Below are 22080 nucleotides of genomic sequence, written 5' to 3'. Positions count from 1 at the left end.
AGAGACCTGAATCCTATTCGCAGCTCTGCCACTGATCTGCTGGATGACCCTGGGCAAATCACTTCCCCTCTTTATGCCGTTTCTATGGTTTGTCTGTCTGGTCTCTTTAGATTATAAGCTTTTTGGTACAGGGACTGCCTCTTAGTAGGTACATGCCCTGCACTATGCACAAGGGGGCTTTGACCTTGCTTAAGCCATCTAGGCACTACTGTAATCGAAGTAATATGTACAGCTAAGCAAACAAAGGCAGAAGGGCATGAAAATAGGCTACAAATATCTGAAAGGTGTAGACCCCAGGGAAGGAGAGGAATTCTACACTGTGGGGAATAGAGATACAACTAGGAGGAATGGGATGAAATTAAGAAAGGGAGCTTTTCTTGAAAGTCAATCTATCTGTGAATCGGCTGCAGAATAGTCTCCCAAGGAAAAAGGGTGGAGATTTTTTAAAACTGGACAGCACGGTTCTCTAGAAAATGTCCTGTACAGAGCAATCAAGCATGACCTGGCTGATCTAATAAGCCTTTTCTGTCTCTATTGTCTATGGTTTTGTGGGATGACTAGGAATTTCTTTTTAGTCTATTTTTAGGTTTACATACAGCCTGCAGCTGTGCTAAGGAAGTGCAAAAATCCAACCAAACAAAAACAAACAAAACCCTGTAGTCAAATAGCTTTGTCCTCACTGCATTATCTTTATAAGTTAGAGACGGTGTTTCCTCATCTCCAAATCCTCTATGACATCAATGATAAATAAACCAATAAAACAAACCCTGTCTAAAGGCTGGTCCATACCTTTGGATTTTTCAAAGGTTGTTGAGCTGTCTGAAAGAAACAGTGACCAAAGATAAAAATTAGGGTTGTCAGTTAATCGCAGTTAACTCACGCGATTAACTAAAAAAAAATTAATCGCAATGAACCCTACTTATAACAATAGAATACCAATTGACATGTATTAAATATTTTTGGATGTTTTTCTACGTTTTCAATATTGATTTCAATTACAACACAGAATACAAAGTGCACACTTTATATTATTTTTGATTACAAATATATGCACTGTAAAAATGATAAATAAAAGAAATAATATTTTTCAGTTCACCTCATACAAGTACCGTAGTGCAATCTCTTTATCGTGAAAGTGCAACTTACAAATGCAGATATTTTTTGGTTACATAACTGAACTCAAAAACAAAACAGTGTAAAACTTTAGCACCTACAAGTCCACTCAGTCCTACTTCTTATTCTGCCAATAGCTAGGACAAACAAGTTTGTTTGTATTGATGGGAGATACTGCTGCCTGCTTCTTATTTACAATGTTACCTGACAGGTGTTCGCATGGCACTTCTGTAGCCGGCGTTGCAAGGTATTTACGTGCCAGATATGCTAAACATTCATATGCCCCTTCATGCTTCAGCCACCATTCCAGAGGACATGCTTCCATGCTGATGATGCTCATTAAAAACATAATGCGTCAATTAAATTTGTGACTGTACTCCTTGGGGGGAGAATTGTATGTCTCCTGCTCTGTTTTACCCGCATTCTGCATATATTTCATGTTATAGCAGTCTCGGATGATGAACCAGCACATGTTCGTTTTAAGAACACTTTCACAGCAGATTTGACAAAATGCAAAGAAGGTACCAATATGAGATTTCTAAAGACAGCTACAGCACTCAACCCAAGGTTTAGGAATCTGAAGTGCCGTCCAAAATCTGAGAGGGACGAGGTGTGGAGCATGCTTTCAGAAGTCTTAAAAGAGCAACACTCTGATGCAGAAACTACAGAACCCAAACCACCAAAAAAGAAAATCAACCTTCTGCTGGTGGCATCTGACTCAGATGATGAAAATGAACATGCGTCAGTCCGCACTGCTTTAGATTATTATCAAGCAGAACCCGTCATCAGCATGGAAACATGTCCTCTGGACTGGTGGTTGAAGCATGAAGGGACATATGAATCTTTAGCGCATCTGGCACATAAATATCTTGCGACGCTGGCTACAAGACTGTCATGCCTGTTCTCACTTTCTGGAGACATTGTAAACAAGAAGTAGGCAGCAGTATGTCCTGCAAATTGTAACCAACCTTGTTTGTCTGAGTGACTGGCTGACCAAGAAGCAGGACTGAGTGGACTTGTAGGCTCTAAAATTGTACATTGTTTTATTTTTGAATGCAGTTTTTCTTTATATAATTCTACATTTGTAAGTTCAACTTTCATGATAAAGAGATTGCACTACAGTACTTGTATGAGGCGAATTGAATTTTTTGTTTTGTTGCTTACCGTGCAAATATTTGTAATAAAAAATAAATAGAAAGTGAGCACTGTACACTTTATATCCTACGTTGTAATTGAAAATAATATATTTGAAAATGTAGTAAACATCCAAAAATATTTAAAATAAATGGTATTCTATTGTTGTTTAACAGCGTGATTAATCGTGATTAATTTTTTTAATCGCACAATTAATTTTTTTTAATCACTTGACAGCCCTAATAAAAATGTATAACTGCAGCAGAGGGCTCCAGGATAGAATCATGTACAGATGTGATCAAACAAAGTTGATCGGAATTGGGCCAATATACTTTTGAACATGTGTTTTCTTCAAAGGTGGGCATTAGCTAGTAATTCAGTTTTCGGTTACTGCAAGCATCCTGCACTAGTAATTTCACTCTAATCATAAACCATGTTATACATCCTGTTTGAAATGGGAAGGAAGGGAAAATAAGCCATAATCAGTCTGTTGTACAAATTATTTGCATATTTTGTAAACAGTGGGTGATAATTGACCGAGTCAATAGGCATCTTAAAAGGGGGAAATTCCTACCCTAAACTGTAGAATTCCAGAGCCAAATGTTTAGCTGGTTCAAACTGGTGTAGCTCCACTATTAACTTCAATGGAGCTGTGTCAATTTATACTAGATTAAGAGCTCACCCAAATGCTGAAGTATATACCCTCAGAGCCCAGTTGTGCTACCCTACTCATATTGAAGAGTCCCCTACTACATGCCCAATCTCTGTGATTTCAGTGAGTCTACGCACGTAGCAAGCTACTACTTACTGTGAGCAATTTTAAGAGCACAAGTTGGCTCTTAAAATTAAACATCCAAGTCAACTGAAGCATTGAAATTTACAATTTGTAGAAGACTGTTTTGTAGTATGGTCAAAGAGGCAAACTCCACTTCTCAAAGCAACATTTGTAGAGCATACAGTGTAACAGAAGTAGCAGCTAGGATGAGTGATGAGAAATTATACGCCATAAGACAAAGAAGATGACAAGAACACTAAACAAAGATGGTTATATGATAATTGTTTTCCTTACATTAAAATTTGAAAGAGGAAATTCCCATGAATTGCTGCAATCGTGTCAGCTTTAAATGGTATCTGGGTACCAATCCAAGCCTGTAATTAAATGCTCTCCTAGCAATCAGAAATCATATGAGAGTGTAAGAGAGAAATTAATTATAAGGTCATAAGTCAGTGGAAGTGTTGTGGTGATACTGCTTCTCAAGCAGCTTCAAAAATCCCCATATGAACAAATGGTATAGAAATCATTCAAGCTCTCTTTCTTTTAATCATGTAGAAGCATGCAATAAAACACTTCCTAAAGGGGATCAACCCTTGTAAAGAAGAAACAATGCTGTGGGATCAGAAAAGCTGCCATCTGTTGATAGCAATGCAGAAGTTTGATCTTGTTGGGATAAGCGATTACCCTAATGCTGGGTGATGCGGGGGGAATCATATGGAGACATCATCATCCTTTAGAATGTCCCGATGGTATGCAAAGCATCTATCTGTCAACGCTCTGTCCAATCAGAAGACTTACTTTATCATACTGCTTTCCCTAACCCTTGCACAACTTTGATGAGCAGTGTGTGATATCAAAGCACATAGTGACCTACTGCCTTTGCCGAATGTCAGCATTCTTACACTTCCTTGGGGCTTGTCTACACAGGGGAGTTATTCTGGAGTAAGGCTGGGAGTTAATTTCAAGTGCTATAGCTATTCTAGAATAACTCCCTGTGTGGATGCTCTTATTCTGGAGTAAGTGTCCAAATAGGGAGTCATTCCTGAATAGTTATCACAGAATAGCTTATCCCCAAATGGCTATACTGGTCAATTTCTCTATGTAAACAAGCCCTTCAAAAATGGAGAAATCTAGCCACAGATTTTTTAATCAATCTGCTATTAAATGTCACTGCATTGTCACTGCTCAAACTCTTTTACACATTGAGGGAGGCACATCAGATGTTCTGGATTAAGAGGATAGTGTCTCCTCCTGTGTTCTTAAGGTGAAAATCACAAAGCAAAATGGTTCTGCTGCTTTAAACAGACAAAAACTTTGCACCAGTGTGAGAGGAGAATGAAGCCTACGCTGATTTGGATAGTTCAAAAAAAAAATGGTAACAGAATACCCCGCCTTTTACTGAGTTACTGGTCAAATCTAGCCCAGTTCAGTAGTGATCATGAATTGCTATCATCTGATGGCTCTTCAGTGGTATACATGAAATGAACTGGAGGTCTCCGTGGTACTTAATGGACTGGTGTTCCCATGACAAAAACCACAACCAGTATTGACACTAATGGTCACCCTTGCAGGCAGGCTGTGTACAGGGCCCGGGGGGCATGGAGGCTGAACTACCCTCAGACCTTGAGAGATAAACCCTCCAGGTCAAGGTTAGGCACCAGGGTGGAGTACCTGGCATTCCCGTTGCCTGTGCGGTGATTTAATGGAGCATTTCAGACTCCCGAGCTGAGATTCCATGGCAGCCGGATGCTGTACTGCCCTGGTGGGAACATGAGAAATGTAGATAGACCAGAGATTAGATAAAACAGCTGCCAATCCAGCAAGGAGCACTCATTCTTTTCAAAGCCATTCAAGGAGTGCTCTTGGCAAGAGAACAGCCAAACAGCTCCTCCTACACATGGCGGATACAGACAATGATCAGCCACTGGTCCTTCCTGCTAGAATGAGGTCTCATCCCACTAAGTTCGTGGTAGGTAAATTTAGAACAAATAAAAGGAAACCCACCTGACAGTGTTCAGTCAGCCACTGGAATTTACTGCTGCAGGAAGTGGCAGTCCAGTGCTGGGGCTGGAGTTCTTTAACTGGCTGGCTAATGTTAGGACCAATACTAATATTTAAAATAATGCTTGCTAAAAATAAGTACAATCAAACCACATGCTTCAGGGCCTCTGATGACAAGGGTCAGGAAGGAATTCCTTGTCCACCACCCCGGTACAGTGCTGTGCAATGGGCGAGGTGCATGGTGGGAGGTTTGGGCTCCTCTCTCCAGCACGAGGTATAGGTCACTGCTGAAGTGACCTGCTGGAGTAGAATAAACAATGGCAGATCCAATATTTCCACTGTATTCAGTGCTCTACTTTATAATGAAAGAGGTGCCGGGGCTCAAGCAATATTTTTGCATTCATAACGGATGCAACCCCAGAGGGGCCTGGGCTATGAACTGCCAAGCCTGGAGGTGCCGGGGCTCAGCCCTGGCACAAATTAAGCACTGACTGGATTGATTCTTGCAGAGACCAAGGACATACTGAGTGAGTCCATTCCTAGCCGGAGTGATACTAGTGTAAAGTGAGGGTTTCATGGAAGCCCCTGGAGTGTCTCCAGAAGGACGGGGGCCTTGGAGCAGAATTGCACCCACCCACGTGGGGACCGCTCTCATTCCCCACCGTGTAAATCCGGAATAAATCCATTGCCTGGGGGGTGTGGGGGGTGTGAAAGGGAGTTACTCCAGATCTACCCCAGGGTAACTGAGAGCAGAATTTAGCCCAGTGATTTCCAGCCCTTGGAAACTTTCCTTTCCTTCCTGCCCTTCCGCCAGCAGCTCCTCCCTTGGGCAGCAGCAGGTGCCTGGGTCTCGCCTACCCCGGCAGCAGCCGGGGGCTGTTGCGTTGGCTTCGGCTCGGCGCCCCTGCAGCGGGGCCGGGATCTCCCCCCCAAGCCCGCCCGCCGCTGGGGGTCCGGCCCCGGGGCCCGCTAGGTGGCTCGGGCGGGCTAGGGAAGCCGGGGGCGGGGGGATTCCCCGGCCGGCGCTGGCTCTCTGAAGCAATCCCCCGGGGCGCCGGGACTGGGCGGCCGGCCCCAGCCTCGGCCGGGCCGGCCCCAGGATTTCGTCACCCGGGACTCCAAGCCCGCAGTTTCCGCCCCGGCAGGGTATAAAGGGCGAGACGGCGGCGGCCGGGGCTGCAACCAGCCTGTCGCTGCCGCCGGAGCCGGCTGCTGTCCCCGTGAGCTCAGCGGCGCCCCCGTGCAGAGCCAGCCCGGGATCCGGAGCGCTGCGGGATGGACGCCGGCGGCTGCCCGAGGATGCGGAGCGCGCTGCTTTGCCTGGGTAAGCGGCGCCCTTTGGGGCGCTCCCCAGCGGGTGACATGCCCCGGGGCTGGGGCTCGGAGCCGCTCCGGCCCGGCCCGCTGCAAATACCCTGCGTGGCTCGGTCCCGCGGTGCGTGCTCCGCTGTCCCGCGTGGGAGCGGGTACCAGGAGCAGGGCTGGCTCCAGCCGCGCCTCGGTGGCCCACGGGCGGCAGAAGGGAACGGACAAGCCCCTGCATGTCCTGCCAGCAGCCAGGCACCTGTTCCGCGCTCCCCTTCCATCGCGTGTCAGGCAGCCGGGAGGTTCAGAGTGACTCAGGCGGCCGGATTCGGCGGTGCGGCTGTGACTGCAGCCCGCTGATGAAATCGCCCAGGGGTGTTTTCGCTGACGGCAGGTTCCGGCTCGCGGGCCTCCTTGGGGTCTGGAAAGTCTTTAGCCAGTGTAGGGCCAGATTTCATCCGCACTGATCGGGATCTGAGACTGGCCCCATGGAAAGCAGTGGCATTGCTTGGGTCGGAAGGTGACAGGGGAGGGTATCGAACCTGGCCCTGGTAGGTGTCCACAAGTGCTCCCTTGTTTTCCACCACCTAATGGTTTTAGAAAATATTAATCCCTTAAGGGGAAAAAAACAATTCTGTGTTCTGTTATTTCTTGTAAGCAGGGTAGCTTGGAGCCCTGTTGGTCCCATGATATTAGAGAGAGGAGGTTCTGGGGGAAATATCTTCTACTGGACCAACTTGGACTCCAAAGTTTCTCTCCTCAACAGAAGTTGGTCCACTAAAAAATGTTTCTCCACCCACCTCATTTCTCTCTTTCTTGGGATCTGAGCAGCAATCGGGGCTTTTAAAATCTCCGGGCCATCCTTGCAGTCCCAAAACTCCCATTGACCTCAATGAGAGCTTTGCCTCTGTAAGGACTGTGGCATCCCAGCCTCTAAATTGGGTGTAACCCTCATCCCATTCAGAGAAGATCCTGCAGTCTTTAATTCTCAGTGACCTCAATGGGAGGTTTTTCCCAGGCCAGACTGAAGGGGAAGGGCCTGCCTTCTGCTAATAAAACGGTGACCAGTTTCCCCTGATGTCTAGATCCTTCACCTTTTCAGTGCGGTGCATTTCAGTAATAAATTCAGTGTATGTCTGAAAGTTTGGCAAAGCGTTGGAAGCCTAAACTGTGCATCTGTAGAGCCGGGATCCATGTTGATGGAGCAATAACAAATGCTTGGACTGCACCTTTGCTGGGCAATGGTAGTGGTGACCCAGGATTATTGCTGCAAACTGACCAACTAAGAGCATGACTTGGCTTTGGTGCAAGGAAGTTCAGAATCCGGCCCAGTGGGAATTGTGCCCAGGTATCTGAGGGCAGAGTTGGGCCCAAAGTGTTTGAAAATGCCATTCATTGCTCTGTAATTCCAAAGTCTATTTTAATGTCTACAATGGGTTGTTAATTGAGACATTAAATAACAGAATTCCATTGTTACCCTATGTCTAGTGCTTTTGAGCCTTCGCAAAGGTGCTTAACCACTTCATTGCAGCACTTAATTACAGTGCAGGTGTTTCATCATCTGCCAAGTCTATTTCAGCATGAGCTCATCAGTTTCTGTTTTCCCCATTTACTTCCATGCCACTTTACATTCCAGCCATTATAAAACCATTTTATTTGCCAACACATTACAAATAAAGCCATGGCCTTTTTAATCTGGGCATCGACTGTTTCCAGCACAAGGATGACATTGAAATGTGTTGTGCAAATATCTATGAACCTATGTCTCTTTTGGCATGTGTAAAAGGCTAGATTTGACCACCCTTACTCACAGAGGGCCAGATTGTGATATGTCATATTAAATTGAGTTGAATAGTGTGTTACTCTACAAATGGATCCATTGACTTCAGTGGAAGTAAGCCGCTACTCACTGAAAGTCAGAGTATTTCACTCTGACCTATGGAAGAAAAATGCCCCCTCTCCCCCCGAAATATACTCTAGTTTTGGAGGGGATGTCTTTCCTGTAGCCACTCTTAAACCCTAGTCGATTTCATGACAGAATCTTATAAAAACTATTTAGAGAAATTACTGTGGGCCACATTGTGATCCTCTTACTCATGCTGAATAGCTCCTTACCCCCAGAGGTTGTCCCAGTCAGTCCTTGATGCTGCTTGTAGAAGTAAGGTGCTACTTGGAGAGTCTGGCCCTTTGTGATCTAAGGAGTTTTGGTCCAGAATCTTTAAATCTCTTGAACAATTCCTCAGCTGACTTAGAGCACTAATGTAAAGGTGAAATTGTGTTCCAGAAGGTAAACCTGGAAAGGAATCATTAGCATTATAGCCCTGTGATAAAGGCTTATTTTTATTTACTTGTAGCCAGTCCTGTAAAAAACTAACTAAAGATGTATTAACTAGGAAAAAGAAACGTTATTTACAAGGTTAAAGCAGGTAAACATGCACACAAATGAGATAGACTTAGGTTCTGAGAGATGATAGTAGCTGCTATAATCTGCAAGCTTTATATGTCCTTTAGGGCTAACTCAAGCTAAACAGCTGGGGACCCCTTGCTTATGCTCAGAAATCTTCACCTCTCAGACTTCAAGCAGTATCGAGATAATAATTCCTTCTTGATAGGGATTTTTTTCCCGTCCCCAGCATTCACGCTGTGATGGGATGAGGGCTTGTGCACTACCCTCTTCAGAGATGTGGGGAAGCAATCAACAAAGTCTCTTGTCTACTGATGCTCCACAGTCTATAGTGTCTATAGGCCTTTTTTTGTTGGGGAGGAGATAACCACAAGAGGGGTTATTTCACATTTGGTAATGCTTCTGTCCTGACTCTGTGGCTTTACAGTCTTGGCAAATGTGTTTATAGTTACAGAACAAACTCTTAAACATTACCTTATAACATAGGATACAGATATAACATGCAGCATCCTACAAGCATTCCATAAATTTTAAGCACGTTCTTGTAACTCTGATATCTATTTTAACAATACTTATTTAACAATATTTAACAATAACACAGGGACAAGCCAGACAACGATGTGTTTGTCAGCGTTCAGTGAGGCCAAGTGGCGTTGGCATGAGCTGGCACTTGATCTGCCAGCGTCACGGTGATAATGCCCTCAATTTGATTTTCCGTAATCCCCACTTAAAGATGCATCTAATTGCACTGAATTAAAATATTAGCTCATCACCACTAATCTACATCCAAATGTAATATGTTAATTAGCACATTTGCATATAAATTAACACGTTCCACTGATGACCGTGGAAACTTTTTCCAAAGACACTTTCCCAGAGGTGCACAGGGAGGAATTCAGACAGCACATCCTAAGTGTGGACATTATAAAATACAGTTACTTTTAATGGGCCCAATCCTGCCTCCTTTTGACATCAAAGGCAGTTTTGCCATTGACTTCAATGGATGTAAGATCAAGTCGCAAGTGAAATAAAGCGATTAGTTGAATTATGCCTTCCATGAACAAACTGCTACACAACATGGCCCAGAACTTAGTAGTAAAACACACTCATTTGTGCCTGCCTAACTTATGCCCCCAAATACTAGCTGTGCCTACACAACTACCTGATTTAAACATGTACGTTTGGAACTTGCACAGCTGAGGCATGTGCACACAATTATTTATGTGTGCGTAGCTTTCGCTCTCTCGTACTGTACTGAAACGTGGGGATGTGACCTGCCTAACCAGGGTCAGGAATGTTCCTCCATGTTCAATTAGTATATTACTGATGACCAGTAAAACCCGAAAGTGACAAAATGACATCTGAGAAACGATTTCAAAAATAAAAAGATTGCCCTATATTGCCTTAAAGGGGGTTTAAATTTGCTGGAAGGCCGTGACGTATATCACTGAGAATCAGGTCCATTGTAATTGGAACATATTAGAATTACGTTTACCTAACACCATACTGACCACTCTTGGTAGCTGTTGCATATTGCACGGGTATTACGGGAGATCCCTGGTATTCCACCCTTGGTCTGATTCTCTTCACCCCACACTTGGTCAACAGCAGTAAGATTCCAGTAAGGCAACCTGCAAGTATGACCGTGCTAACCTTTCGTAAAGCAGGAAAAAGCATTCCACTTGCATTCCAGCCAGGCAGCGATAAGTGTAAAAGTAACATTCCAGTGAATCAGTAATAAATACCCACCATCCCACTACACTCTGCCGTACAAGATAACAGTATTTGCTTACTGATCAAGGTAACAAACAGGACCCCACCTTTCCCAGATTCCTCATTCAACGCTCGCCATAGCAGCAATAGACACATGCGAGTTGTGAAATTAACAGCCGCCAGCAGGTAATCATTCTGGGAAAGGCTCTCTGCTTCGATCTACAATGCAGATCCCTTATCCACACCCCAGATCTCCTTTGCACTCCCATTGACGTCATTGGGAATTACGTGCATGGAAAAAGGCCAGAATGTGCAACAAAGATCCCCGGTGCAGATTGGGGAGGAGAATTTTGTCCTAATGCCAGAAGATACAAAGGTGTATCTGAAAATGTACTTGCCATGTTGTGCTTTGGTAATGAACTTATTTCCCCCGCCTATCTGCAATCGCCTAACGAAGGAGCCTATCAGCTATTCTGCATAGGCAGAATGTGACAAGTTTTAGTCTGGGCTCTGACATTGGTGGCTTATTTTATTTCTTTCTGTTGCTTAACTATGCATGTGTTCACTGTCTCCGGATGTACAGTACTGGGCCACATTGAAGGCAAGTGTTTCTAGGGGCTGGTCCACAGTAACCCCCCACTTCGAACTAAGATACGCAACTTCAGCTACGTGAATAACGTAGCTAAAGTCAAAGTATCTTAGTTCGAATTTACCGCGGGTCCACACACGGCAGGCAGGCTCCCCCATCGACTCCACGTACTCCTCTCGCGGAGCAGGAGTACCGGCGTTGACTGCGAGCACTTCCGGGATTGATTTATCGCGTCTAGACAAGACGCGATAAATCGATCCCAGAAGATCGATTGCTTACCGCCGGACCCGGAGGTAAGTATAGACGGCACTTGGTACATCATTCAGGACTAAAGGAAGTTGCAGCTTTTGCACATACCGGGATTTCCCACTCTTTAGTTGGGGTTTTTAGTCAGGCCAGGTTCGATCTCATTTACATTGGTGGAAATCCATCAGAAATCTCTTAATTTTAGCAGAGTCATTCTGGATTTGCAGTAGTGTCAATGGGATCAGAATCATACCTATGCTTTTTCTTTTTCACCCAACAGAGCCTAATGCCTACAAAGGCTCTAGAGCCTCTTGGGTTAAATTCTGCTTTCCGGTACATATGCACAACCCCCGTTGGCTTCAGTGGGATTGTCTGTGTGAACCTATCAGGCAGAATTTGGCTTTTGCTAGTCTCTAGAGACTCTATGGAACAGGTGAAGCTGGTCTCTTCCATTCACAGAATTTTTGTGGGTGTAAGTGAGATGAGAATTGGGGTACTGTGTATTGGAGAGATGCCTTCTTCAAAACGTACACATTCAACCTTACCCTATGGTACAGAAGTGTGAGCCGGGGGCTCACGAACGCCCCACTCACTACCTTGGATTTCAATGGCAGCAGAGTTAGGCCAATGTTGAGCACTCTTGAAAATCTCAGCATCCATCCCCAACTCCCAGGGGCAAGCATTGTGAGTCAAGGGTCTCATACAAGTAAACCTCCCATTCAGGGAGATATTTACTTGGGGAAGGAGCTCAGGATTTGGTCTGTGTTTTGGCCCAGGTCCTCAGCTGGTGTAAAGAAACATAGCTATACTGTAATAAATGCAGCAACATTGATTGACGCCAACTGATAATCTGGCTCTTTGTTCCCAAATGGGAATCCATTTGGAAGGTCAGGTTTTGGGGTTGTTGTTTTTTTTTTCCCCAAAAAGTGCTGTGGCTAACTCTGCTCCACTCAGTCAAATGGTCCCATTGAAGTCAATGGCCAACACACAGTGCCTTTGAAAAACCCAACCCTAAAGGAAACCCCCCCGGGAAAATAGGAATCTATGCCCACTTTTCCCATTACACTAGTTATACTAGCTGAAGATGTAAGAAGAGTAATAGTCTAATTTTTTCATTAAAATATTGTGTTTCAGAATAGAAAGTGACAAATATATATTTTAAGAGGGACAGAATTGATCTGACTCCATGGTTAATGTTAAATACACAGTACTTGGAAAAGCCTTGTTAACTGACATGAAGTAAAAGAGGGAAGCCTATTAGCAATAGTATAAAATGGAGTGGCAGCAGGAAGTCCATAATCATTCTGGAACTGACGTGGCTGAAACATAATAAAACTTTCTAATAACTGGAAGTTTAATAAAAAGGATGATCGAGAAATTATGAAGGCACGCTCCCTTCATTAGGCACGCATGACCTGACAAGTCGAAAGATGCTAGCAGCCCAAAGGCAAAGACTGAAATTACAGACTGCACTGGAATGGGGCTGACAGTTAAACAGTTCATGAGAGGGTTAGCTTGTGACCACAGCAAAAGTGTTAGCAAAGCGGATTTCCTGACCAGTTGGGGCAAAGATTGATTATTCATCATGGGACTTCCAAATATTTGTAAGGATTACTATAGAAGCCTGTGCGGGGATGCACATTCCATTGATAGAATACCTGAAATCTGTATGTGGGCAGCACCTTATAACTCGAAGGATGCCAGAGTGCTTTACAAATTGTGTCTCTAGGATTTGCCCTCACTGCTATAACGTGGCCACCTCTGCTGTGTAAATGCAACAGCCATTCTGTGTCAGCAATGCTGCACTATGTGGATTTCTGGAGGTGAACTGAAGGGAAATGTACCCAGTTTAAACTAGAGAGCTGGAGACGAGTGACACTTTTCCTGGGATCTTGTTCCTATTTCTAAATGGTTCACAAACCAATACACATGCAAATACAGCTGGAATTTTCCAAGGCACTAAAGAGAGTTAGATGCCTAACACCCATTCATGTTCAGTGGTGGCTGAGAGCCTGACTTCCTTAGGCAACACTGATAATCCCCACCTGCATGTGATTGCATGCACAAATGGGAGATTTATGTGCATAGATGGCCAGGTAGGTATCTAACTAGCCACTTGAATGAGCAAATACCCTATTTGTGGGCTCAGGCATAATAACCATGTGTGTGGTATACAAAATCAAACTCTTGGTGACAAAATCAAGCAGATGGTGTCCCCTGAACCCCAGAGCAGGGTGTTGGTTCAATTCTGAGTCAGCAGAAAGATGCCATCTGCTGAGTCACCAACACTTCCTGCAGCATCTGGGGTTTCCTTTTAAAACTCCTCTTCAGTTATTGACCAACCTTGATCTTGTTTGGTTAACGAACTCTAACGATTAGTCTCCCCATTAACTTCAATTGATCAAGCCCTGGGAACGGGAGCCTAGCATTTAAAAACAAAGTTATTTAGGAGATCAGCCGAAGCTTGAAACAGTAAATGGCAGTGAAGATGTGCACTTTCTCATATTTTGGGTGCAAATTTTGTATGAGGGGTTCCTGTTGCATCAATGGGGTATGTACATCCCAGTGTGGCATTTGGTACTTAGTTAGATCAGTGTGAGATCCATAGCCCCAGTTCGGCAAAATGTCTAAGCACGTGCTTAAGTCCCATTGAAGCCCATGGGATTTCAGCATGTGCTTAAAGGTAAGCATATGCTTAAGTGTTTTTCCATAGTCGGTCCCATGTCCATGAGGTTCATAACACTAAGACTGCATGGGTCAAATCCTGCTCCCCTTCTCATTCATAGAACCCCAATTCAACAAAGCATTTAAGCACCTACTTAAATTCATCACTACTGAACCTAGCAGTTAAACACAGGCTTAAATTAATCCCTATTCCTATCACTATGTACTTTGCTGAATTGCGGCCATAGACCTTTAACATGGTTGTTTTATTATTGATTATTGCATTTTAGTATTTGTGTTTGGATTGGTCGATCCTAAGGACCATACCTGTGTCTGTTCTCTGGCTATATTAGTAGGCTTATGTTGAGCTTGTGATTAAACTCTAGAAAGAAACGCTCTCAAACGAAGTACTCCAAATACTATAACTAGAAGAAATTCCTCCAATGCTGCTTTTAGTTCTTTGCACCATTAATAGGAATTTTTGTTATTTGTCTGTCCCATAGGCTTTTATCTATTGCAAGCTGTCTTTGGTACAACAGTGATCCCATTATGTGAACCAAATGAAATGGAAAACTGTACAACTGCACTGAGTAAGTATGACATTTTAACACTGCCTCTTTAAAAACGGGGCCCGTTTAGCAAAAGTCTTCAGTGTCTGGCAATTCCCATTTTTCTCAGAGGGGGGCTGAGCACTTTTGAAAATCTGGCCCATAAACTTGAAGCCACATTTTAAAAACAAAGTGAGTTAATATTTTAGGGCCTGCAAGATGCTGGGGCTCAGAAGAGTTCCGAAAGGTACTAAGCATCTGGCAGGATCCAACCCTGAGTCCCTACTACCTTTTATTAAACCGAAAGTGTTAAATAATTATGCCTCAGAAAACAATTCACTGTGGTACAGTTTCCACTGATATAGCTACCCTTGTACCTTGGGCCCAGAATTCCCAATAGAAAAAACAATCAGGGTGGAATTTTCAAAGCCCATCTCAAGGGTTTGGCTGCCTAATCCCTATTTATTTTAATGGGAATTGGCTTTGCAGATTTCAGCCCTAGCCTAGGTTTCATAAGAATAAATGCAAATGATACAGTATTAAGAAATGCAGGCACAATGATTGAGGGAAAAACACTAACGAACCATTAACCAAATCTACTTCCAGTTCAGACGGAGAATAGCCCGCGGGTGGCTCAAGTCGCGATAACCAAATGCAAGCCTGAAATGCAAGACTACTGCTTCCACGGGCAGTGCGTGTACGTTGTGGATTTAGATGACCATTACTGTAGGTAAGAGGAAATTTGTAGAATACCATTTTGCATTTCTTACTGAGTTCGAGTGCATACATGAATTACACGCAGTTGCATGAACTGGCTTTGATCTCTCCTTTCACCTGCTTTCAGACTCTGTCACATGAAAATCAAATGCAATTTAGGGCCCTGATGCAGCAAGGTATTTAAGCACTTGCCTAACTTTAAGCATCTGAGTAATCCCCTTGACTTCAATGGGACTTGAATTCATGAACTGACTGCAGTCAATTGGACTATGCGTGTGCGTAAACTTAGGCACGTGCTTAAATATCTTGCTGAATTGCGGCCTGAACCTGAAGAGGGAAAAACCAAAATAATGGCAAGTGAACATAGGATGGCCCATTATTATAGATCTTAAACTAGTCATTGGTCAATCATTGGGGCAATGTGTAGGTCACTTATGCTGGGGTAAATGAGGAGTAACTCACTGGTTTAAATCCAGAGCAAGAGAGAGGAAAATCTGCCCGACAACTTCTACATACAGCATGTGACTTCCCGAGCCTGGTTTGGGCCAAACAGCCCATTGTTTCTTTATGAGCTTTGCCTCCACATGGCTCTGCAGGATAAGATCCTGGATGTCTTATGACGGCATTACCCTCTTCCCAGAGATGCTAGAGCACTGGGGTTTATTGAGGAAACCAATTCAATCCTAAATTAGAAATGGAAAAGAGCTGTTAGATCATCTGGTCTTGCATGTGCCATTGCGTGATTGTTCTCTGCAGAACATTTTCTGGAGCTTCCCCATCCATAGTCATCCATACTGACATTGGGTTTCAAACCAGCACAGTGTATTTTTCTATAACTGTGACTATCTTTGTTTTTTCAGGTGTGATGTAGGCTTCTCCGGGGTCCGATGTGTGCATTCGGAACTGGTCACACAGCACCTGAACAAAGAATATTTGGCACTGACCATTATTTTAAGCCTATTTTTCCTCATTTCAATTTTGGTTGCCACATACTACTTCTACAAATGGTAAGGCGCTCTCATATTTTACTGTGTGCTCTTAAAATATGACTCCGCTTCTCCAGCTAGGGTGAAAAGCTTTGGTTTTAACAAAGATGTCAGATGAGGATTTCACAAAGAAGTCACATGGAGCTTTATTTATTTATTTTTGCTTGATTACATTAAGTTTTTTGGATACCGTGCATGCTTATTACGCTGCACTTATTTACTTAACTACTTTTGAAAAGGGCGGATTAATTATGTTTGCTTTGGCTACATGATCATAAATGAAACGTTGTGTTTTTGCTAAAATGTATGATACATTGTTGGCATCATGAATAGCACTAGTTCAAACAATACACTAATATTCCTCGGGCACAGCTCTATCCACTGAATATAGAGAGAAACTAGAATGAAATCCATCTGGGGTCATGCCCACAATCCGGACAGCAGGAAGTGTGGGCTCACACTTCTCTGTAAGGACTATAGGGGCAGTTCTATGGAACCACCACTAGATGGGTCACAGACTTGGCTCAGTTATCTACTCCAGACTATGACTCCTGGTGACGAAACATCCAAACCAGACAGGTTTCCACTTTATATATAATCTAAATAACTAAGCAAAAAGAATAAAAGGGGGTTAAATAACCACCTTAATCTAATTACTAGGTTGGTCCAACCATAACCATTAAACCAATTGTTCTTTAATAAGCTATCTAATAGGTTGGGAGCATGGGATGTTTGTTTAGCAGTCAACATTATCCATCTCCATGCCAATTGGTATTTTTAGATATACTGCAGAATGGCTGAAAGAGGGGTTCACATCACTCCCGGGTTGAAGACTACAGCTCTGATGCCAGTTCAGGCAGCCTCCCCAAACTGTGGGTGGTTAAGTGACCGCAAGTCTCTTCCTCTATCCCTAGGGTTATATGAAATGTTCCAATATAACTCAAGATGACATCATTTGTTGCACTTTAAAATTCAAAGGAATCGCGTAGGGGAAGATAACAACATGATTTCTCAGCATTAAATACGCAACTTCTAATGTGTAATATGTGATCTTTCAAATAGCAAGATTCTTTAACCTAGGGCGGTTGTGGGTGTTTTACCTAGTCTCTGGATGCTGTTCACAGTTAAATTCTGTGGGTTCTTTGTGTGCACATATGCACACCCTCTCATTACTACCAATGTGCTGTAGTTCAAAAAAATTCCAAGGGCAAGAATATTAAGATGCAGGCATCCCTTTACTATCAAAACTTAGAAAAAGAAAACCAACCCCCAAAAGGTCAATACTTATGCAGGAGGCTTGTTGTATCTGCTGTGGTTTAATTCAGGTCTATGGTTGAAAAGGTTAGCTGGTGATTTTCTTGGTTCAGTTGTTGAACATAAGCTCTAGCCAGCCAGCAGATGTCTAGCTCTTCCTGGGATTTAAGAAAGTGCTTATGTACTACTTTGAACAGGGAAGTTTTTTTGCTCAACAACCTTGTAGGATGGAAGCTTCTATGGAGAAGTGGAATAAGTCCTAGAGCTGTTAAGTAGCCTTTTCTTTCAGGCACAGTTATGTGTTTTATTGCTTTTTCTCTGGAGGCAATGGTTTAACAACCTCTCTGATCTTCATATTTCCAGGTACCAAAACAAGAAGGAGAGGCAAGCCAACAACCAAGAATACAAGGAGGTTGATGTCCATGAGAAGAACCCAGCGCTGCTTCCCCAGTGAAGGGGGAGAGAAACACACACACACACACACACACACACACACACACACAGACCAAGAATTTGTCAGCTCGCAGCTATTTAATATTAACCTTATTTTATTAATATTTATATGTTCTAAACAAAACCATTTAAATTTGTATTGATCAGAATCAATATACAGGTCAAAAATGGACATTTTTAATATAAATATTTGCTTTTTATTTTTAATGTTTTTATTTTTATTTTTTTATTTTATTGTTGAATATTTAATACTATGCAATGTGGAGAGAAAAAAATCCTACCTCTGTAGGATTATATATAGATATATATTTTTGTAAGAAATGTAAGCTTTTTGCCAGTAATAGCTGGTCTACCAAAATACTTTGTTTAAAAAAAAAAACCACAACACAATTTTGTATTTGTTCATGTGAACATAATGAATGTACTTCTGCATCTTAAAATTAAATCTTCTAAATTGGGTTGAATGAATATGGTGTATCTCCTGTTGTATACTGTTGTAACAATAGCAGGCAGTTTACCTGATCCAGTTTCAGATAATCAGACATGAACACATGGAAAGTACCTCTGGCCCTGGGAAATGTTGCTCCTCTAATCAGACAGATGTTGATTGCTAGTTTGTAGTTTGGGGGCGGGAGGGTGTATTGTCATATATTTGTATCATGTTATGTTTCATACCTATGCAGGGGGGTTTTCACGAAAACTAAACTGAGGTCTAATATTCAGCTTTCGGTCAAGGTCTTGTTATTGGCACAATTTTGACACCCATGTGGAAAAGTAAGGAGGTGTAAGATGTTCTCTTACTTTTCTAGGCAGGCTACTTGCTGCCCCTTAATTAGGGGAGATTGGTTAATTTACAATCATTTATATACACCGTGAGGACTGTCTTCTTATTCGGAATATTTAAATCACACGTTCCCTGACTCAGGTATGATCTCTTACAACAACTCCATTTGCATTTTGGGACCGATAGGCAACTGTTCTGTTAGCCTCATACCTGCTGCTGGATAGCCTTGTCCACACTGGAAAGGGTTAGCAGGCATAGCCAGAACTTCCAGTTGAGCATTAGAAAGTCTGACCCACACAGGTTAAAGGTGTGGAGAGGTGGCTGTAGCCAGGCAATTTGTCCCTGTATGTGTCCAGTCTGTCTCTCTCTCCCCCTCCTGTGTACATCCCACATATGGAGGCTACCACTGGCTTTTCTCTTCCTGTGACCAGACATGTCTCCCCACTCCCCCCTGCCCACACCAGAACAGATAAGGCACAGCTGGTGGCTGAATGGCCATGGGTGAGAAGAAACTGAAGCATATGTTGCTACTGGGTCTGTCATACATGGGGGGAGGCGGGAAGTAGCTCCTTTTGATGGACACCCAGCCAACTAGTTAGCTGTAAAATCCCTCTTGGTCTGTTCTCTGCTTGCTTTACCTGTGAAGGATTCACAAGCCCACAAGTTTAAAAAAAAAAAAAAAAGTGGGCACCTGACCAAAAGAGCCAATGGGAAAGTAGAACTTTTTAAAACAGGGAAATAAACTTTCCCTTTGGTCTCTGGGCTGCAGGGATGGAGCAGGAATGCTGTGTAAGGCTTGAACCAGGTATGAACATTCATCTTCCATCCCTAGAAGAAATTATTTGGGTAGGGAATGTTTAGTTGGACACAATCAGGTTTATTTTGGCTTGTGGATCTCCTCTGTGCTAACCCCTGATGCTTTTGTTTGCTTGTAACCTTTAAGCTGAACCCCCCCAAGAAAGCTAGTTTGGGTGCTTGATTTTTGGAATTGCTCTTTTAAAATCTAGCAAAAAATTCCAGATGTAATTTTTTCCTTTTTTTTTTTTTTTTTAATAAAATTTACCTCTTTTAAGAACAGGATTGGATTTTTGGTGTCCTAAAAGGTTTGTGCATGTTTGATTAGCTGGTAGCCACAGCTAATTTCCTTTGTTTTCTTTCTCCGCTCTTCCCCGAAGGGGGGTGGGGAGCTGAAGGGGCTTGAGCGTACCCCACAGGGAGGAATTCCCAAATGTTCCTTCTTGGGTCTAAAGAGGATTTTTTGCATTTGGGTGGTGGCAGCATTTACCAAGCCAAGGTCAGAGAAAAGCTGTAACCTTGGGAATTTAATACAAGCCTGGAGTGGCCAGTATTAATTTTTAAAATCCTTGCGGGTCCCCACTTCTGTACTGTGAGTGACAGAGTGGGGAATCAGTGTTGACAGGGACCCACTGATCACTCAAAATGGCTGTGCATGTTGCTTTCCTCTGTTCCCCTCTGCTGTGTGATGCAGCAGATGGCCCATCAGTCTTCATCAACCTCAGCTGTAGCTTCCTAAACCCAATGACGTCTTTGTGGGAGCAAAATCTTACGGGGAACAAAATCTTACGGGGAACAAACTCAGTCCCATTGTACGTTGGCGTTGCTGCCCATGTGTTCCTCTGGCAGGTGGACTCAAAGCAGGGGTGACAATGACTGCACTGTACTGCCTACCAATACCATGACTGGATCTCACCGCCAAACTTCCATTCTTCTCTGGAACAAGGCAGGAGTAAAAAACAAAAAACAGAGGGGTGCTAGCAAACTGGGTTTTTCTTTTTCTCAAAGCTCAGTACAGGCACAGGACACAACTGGAGTTAGCAGAGCAAAAATAATGTTAATGCATAATTAATAGTGAATACTAGTGACACTTTTGCAAACTGTTTAGGCCAAAATTTGCCAGAATTTTACATTAGTAACTAGTAGTTTCAGGTAGCTTGAAATCCTTAACAGACTGAGAGTGCGATTTGGTGGGATGGTGCCGAATTGGTGTGGCCGTACTGAATGAATGGTGAGAACATGGCTTGACATGACTGAACTGCGAAAGAGGATTCTGGGAGCAGAATCCTTCTCTTAGCATCAGGCAGATGCCAGAGGTGAAGCTGACTGGCTCCATGCTGCATGTATGATCAATACTGATCTTTGGGTCCGCAAATATGCCCACTTGAAAGTAAACAACACGTGTAGAACATCCTGAGCGGCGCATGGGCTGAACCCTGTTGAAGGACATCACACAGGGGGCTGAAGTGAATGATTGATAAGGGAGAGAATGTGGGGTAATGTTCAGTTGGCACCACTCTGCAGTCTCCTCCGAAAGTACTAACCAGGTAAAAATTAGTAGCCACACGCCCACTGGGCATGCTTTTAAGACATCTGACACTTTTGAGGAAAAAGTATAAAAATCAAGCAAATTAAATTCCTGTTGGGGGGAATTCTTTAATTAACGCTTAAAGAAGCAACGCTACTAGACAGAGTAGCCACAACTCTACTCCATGGGCTCAAGTAGGACTGTGACCAGAGGGGTCTCCAGGCAGCCAAGGCCTTACCTCGAGGGAATCCGAGACAGACCAGAGGGCTGAGGAGACCAGACCTGGAGGGAAGAAGAGGTGGTGGTTACCAATTCTATGGATGACTGTTTGCCAAGCAGGAACTGTGTGAGGCTTTTACCGCTGGTGTGATTCCTTCTCAAATAAAGTGCAGTGTATGCAAAATAATTACTGTGGACCTTTTTCACGGGTATGACAGTAATCTGCTCCACTGGAAGCCATTAAAGATCCACTCAGGGGCAGTAGCCCCCTGGTGCCAACACAGTTCACCAGCACAAATTGGACCATATATACATCACGTATACAGGAGGGTGTAAGTGGTGCATGGAGTCTGGTGCTGGCCTTCAGGTGAGACTGAATTGGCTTGTGTGTACACTTTCCTTGATACTTGTCACTATAGTGGCATGTATGGGCATTTGGTCCCAGAGCCTCTGCTGGTGTAAACTGGTATCGCTCCACTGAGCAGGGCCGGGGCTTGTCGCTAGGTTATTTGACTTGAATGGCAGTAATGGGTGGGTCTGTTTATTAACAAAGACTGGTTCTAGAGGGCTGCAATGATCACCAAGCCCAGGATTTTACAACAATGGAAGCATCCGTTTATGCCCAGAATAGAGCCGTGGTATTTGAACCTGGCTGAGTTAGCAGTCAAAGAAAGAACAACTTATTGCTGTAGAGGGAAAGTATATGAATTTGAAGACATGTGGACCCTGGGTCTAGATACAGTTGAATTTAAAAAAGTTGAGATGGTGCAAAGAATGCCAGACCGCCACTCCATTAAACCTGGAGCAGTTGCTCTTTTATTGAAGTTTAGTTAAAAAGAAATGGATGAAATC

The 22080-nt window shown here is 43.4% G+C and overlaps 1 protein-coding gene across 1 annotated transcript; it reads left to right on the top strand.

Annotated features, from left to right (window-relative positions):
- Positions 1 to 6024: 6024 nt before the first annotated feature.
- Positions 6025 to 19342, top strand: EREG (epiregulin). The gene is made up of 5 exons (XM_034772216.1): positions 6025 to 6347; positions 14448 to 14534; positions 15099 to 15222; positions 16070 to 16216; positions 17813 to 19342. Exons 1-5 carry the CDS (start codon positions 6299 to 6301, stop codon positions 17901 to 17903), a joined length of 498 nt encoding a protein of 165 aa, XP_034628107.1. The 5' UTR covers positions 6025 to 6298; the 3' UTR covers positions 17904 to 19342.
- The last annotated feature ends 2738 nt before the right edge of the window (positions 19343 to 22080 follow it).

Source organism: Trachemys scripta, chromosome 5 (assembly GCF_013100865.1).
Source record: "Trachemys scripta elegans isolate TJP31775 chromosome 5, CAS_Tse_1.0, whole genome shotgun sequence".
Classification (NCBI taxonomy): Eukaryota; Metazoa; Chordata; order Testudines; family Emydidae; genus Trachemys; species Trachemys scripta.
The sequence above is the reverse complement of the archived record's forward strand: the minus strand, read 5'-3'. Positions and strand labels throughout refer to the sequence as shown.

Bases quoted from the DNA above. Each gene is read 5' to 3' on its own strand.
- EREG (XM_034772216.1), top strand. From the start codon at position 6,299: ATGGACGCCGGCGGCTGCCCGAGGATGCGGAGCGCGCTGCTTTGCCTG. The intron at 14,535-15,098 runs GTAAGTATGACA...ATCTACTTCCAG, and splicing joins AAACTGTACAACTGCACTGA to TTCAGACGGAGAATAGCCCG. The intron at 16,217-17,812 runs GTAAGGCGCTCT...TCATATTTCCAG, and splicing joins ACATACTACTTCTACAAATG to GTACCAAAACAAGAAGGAGA.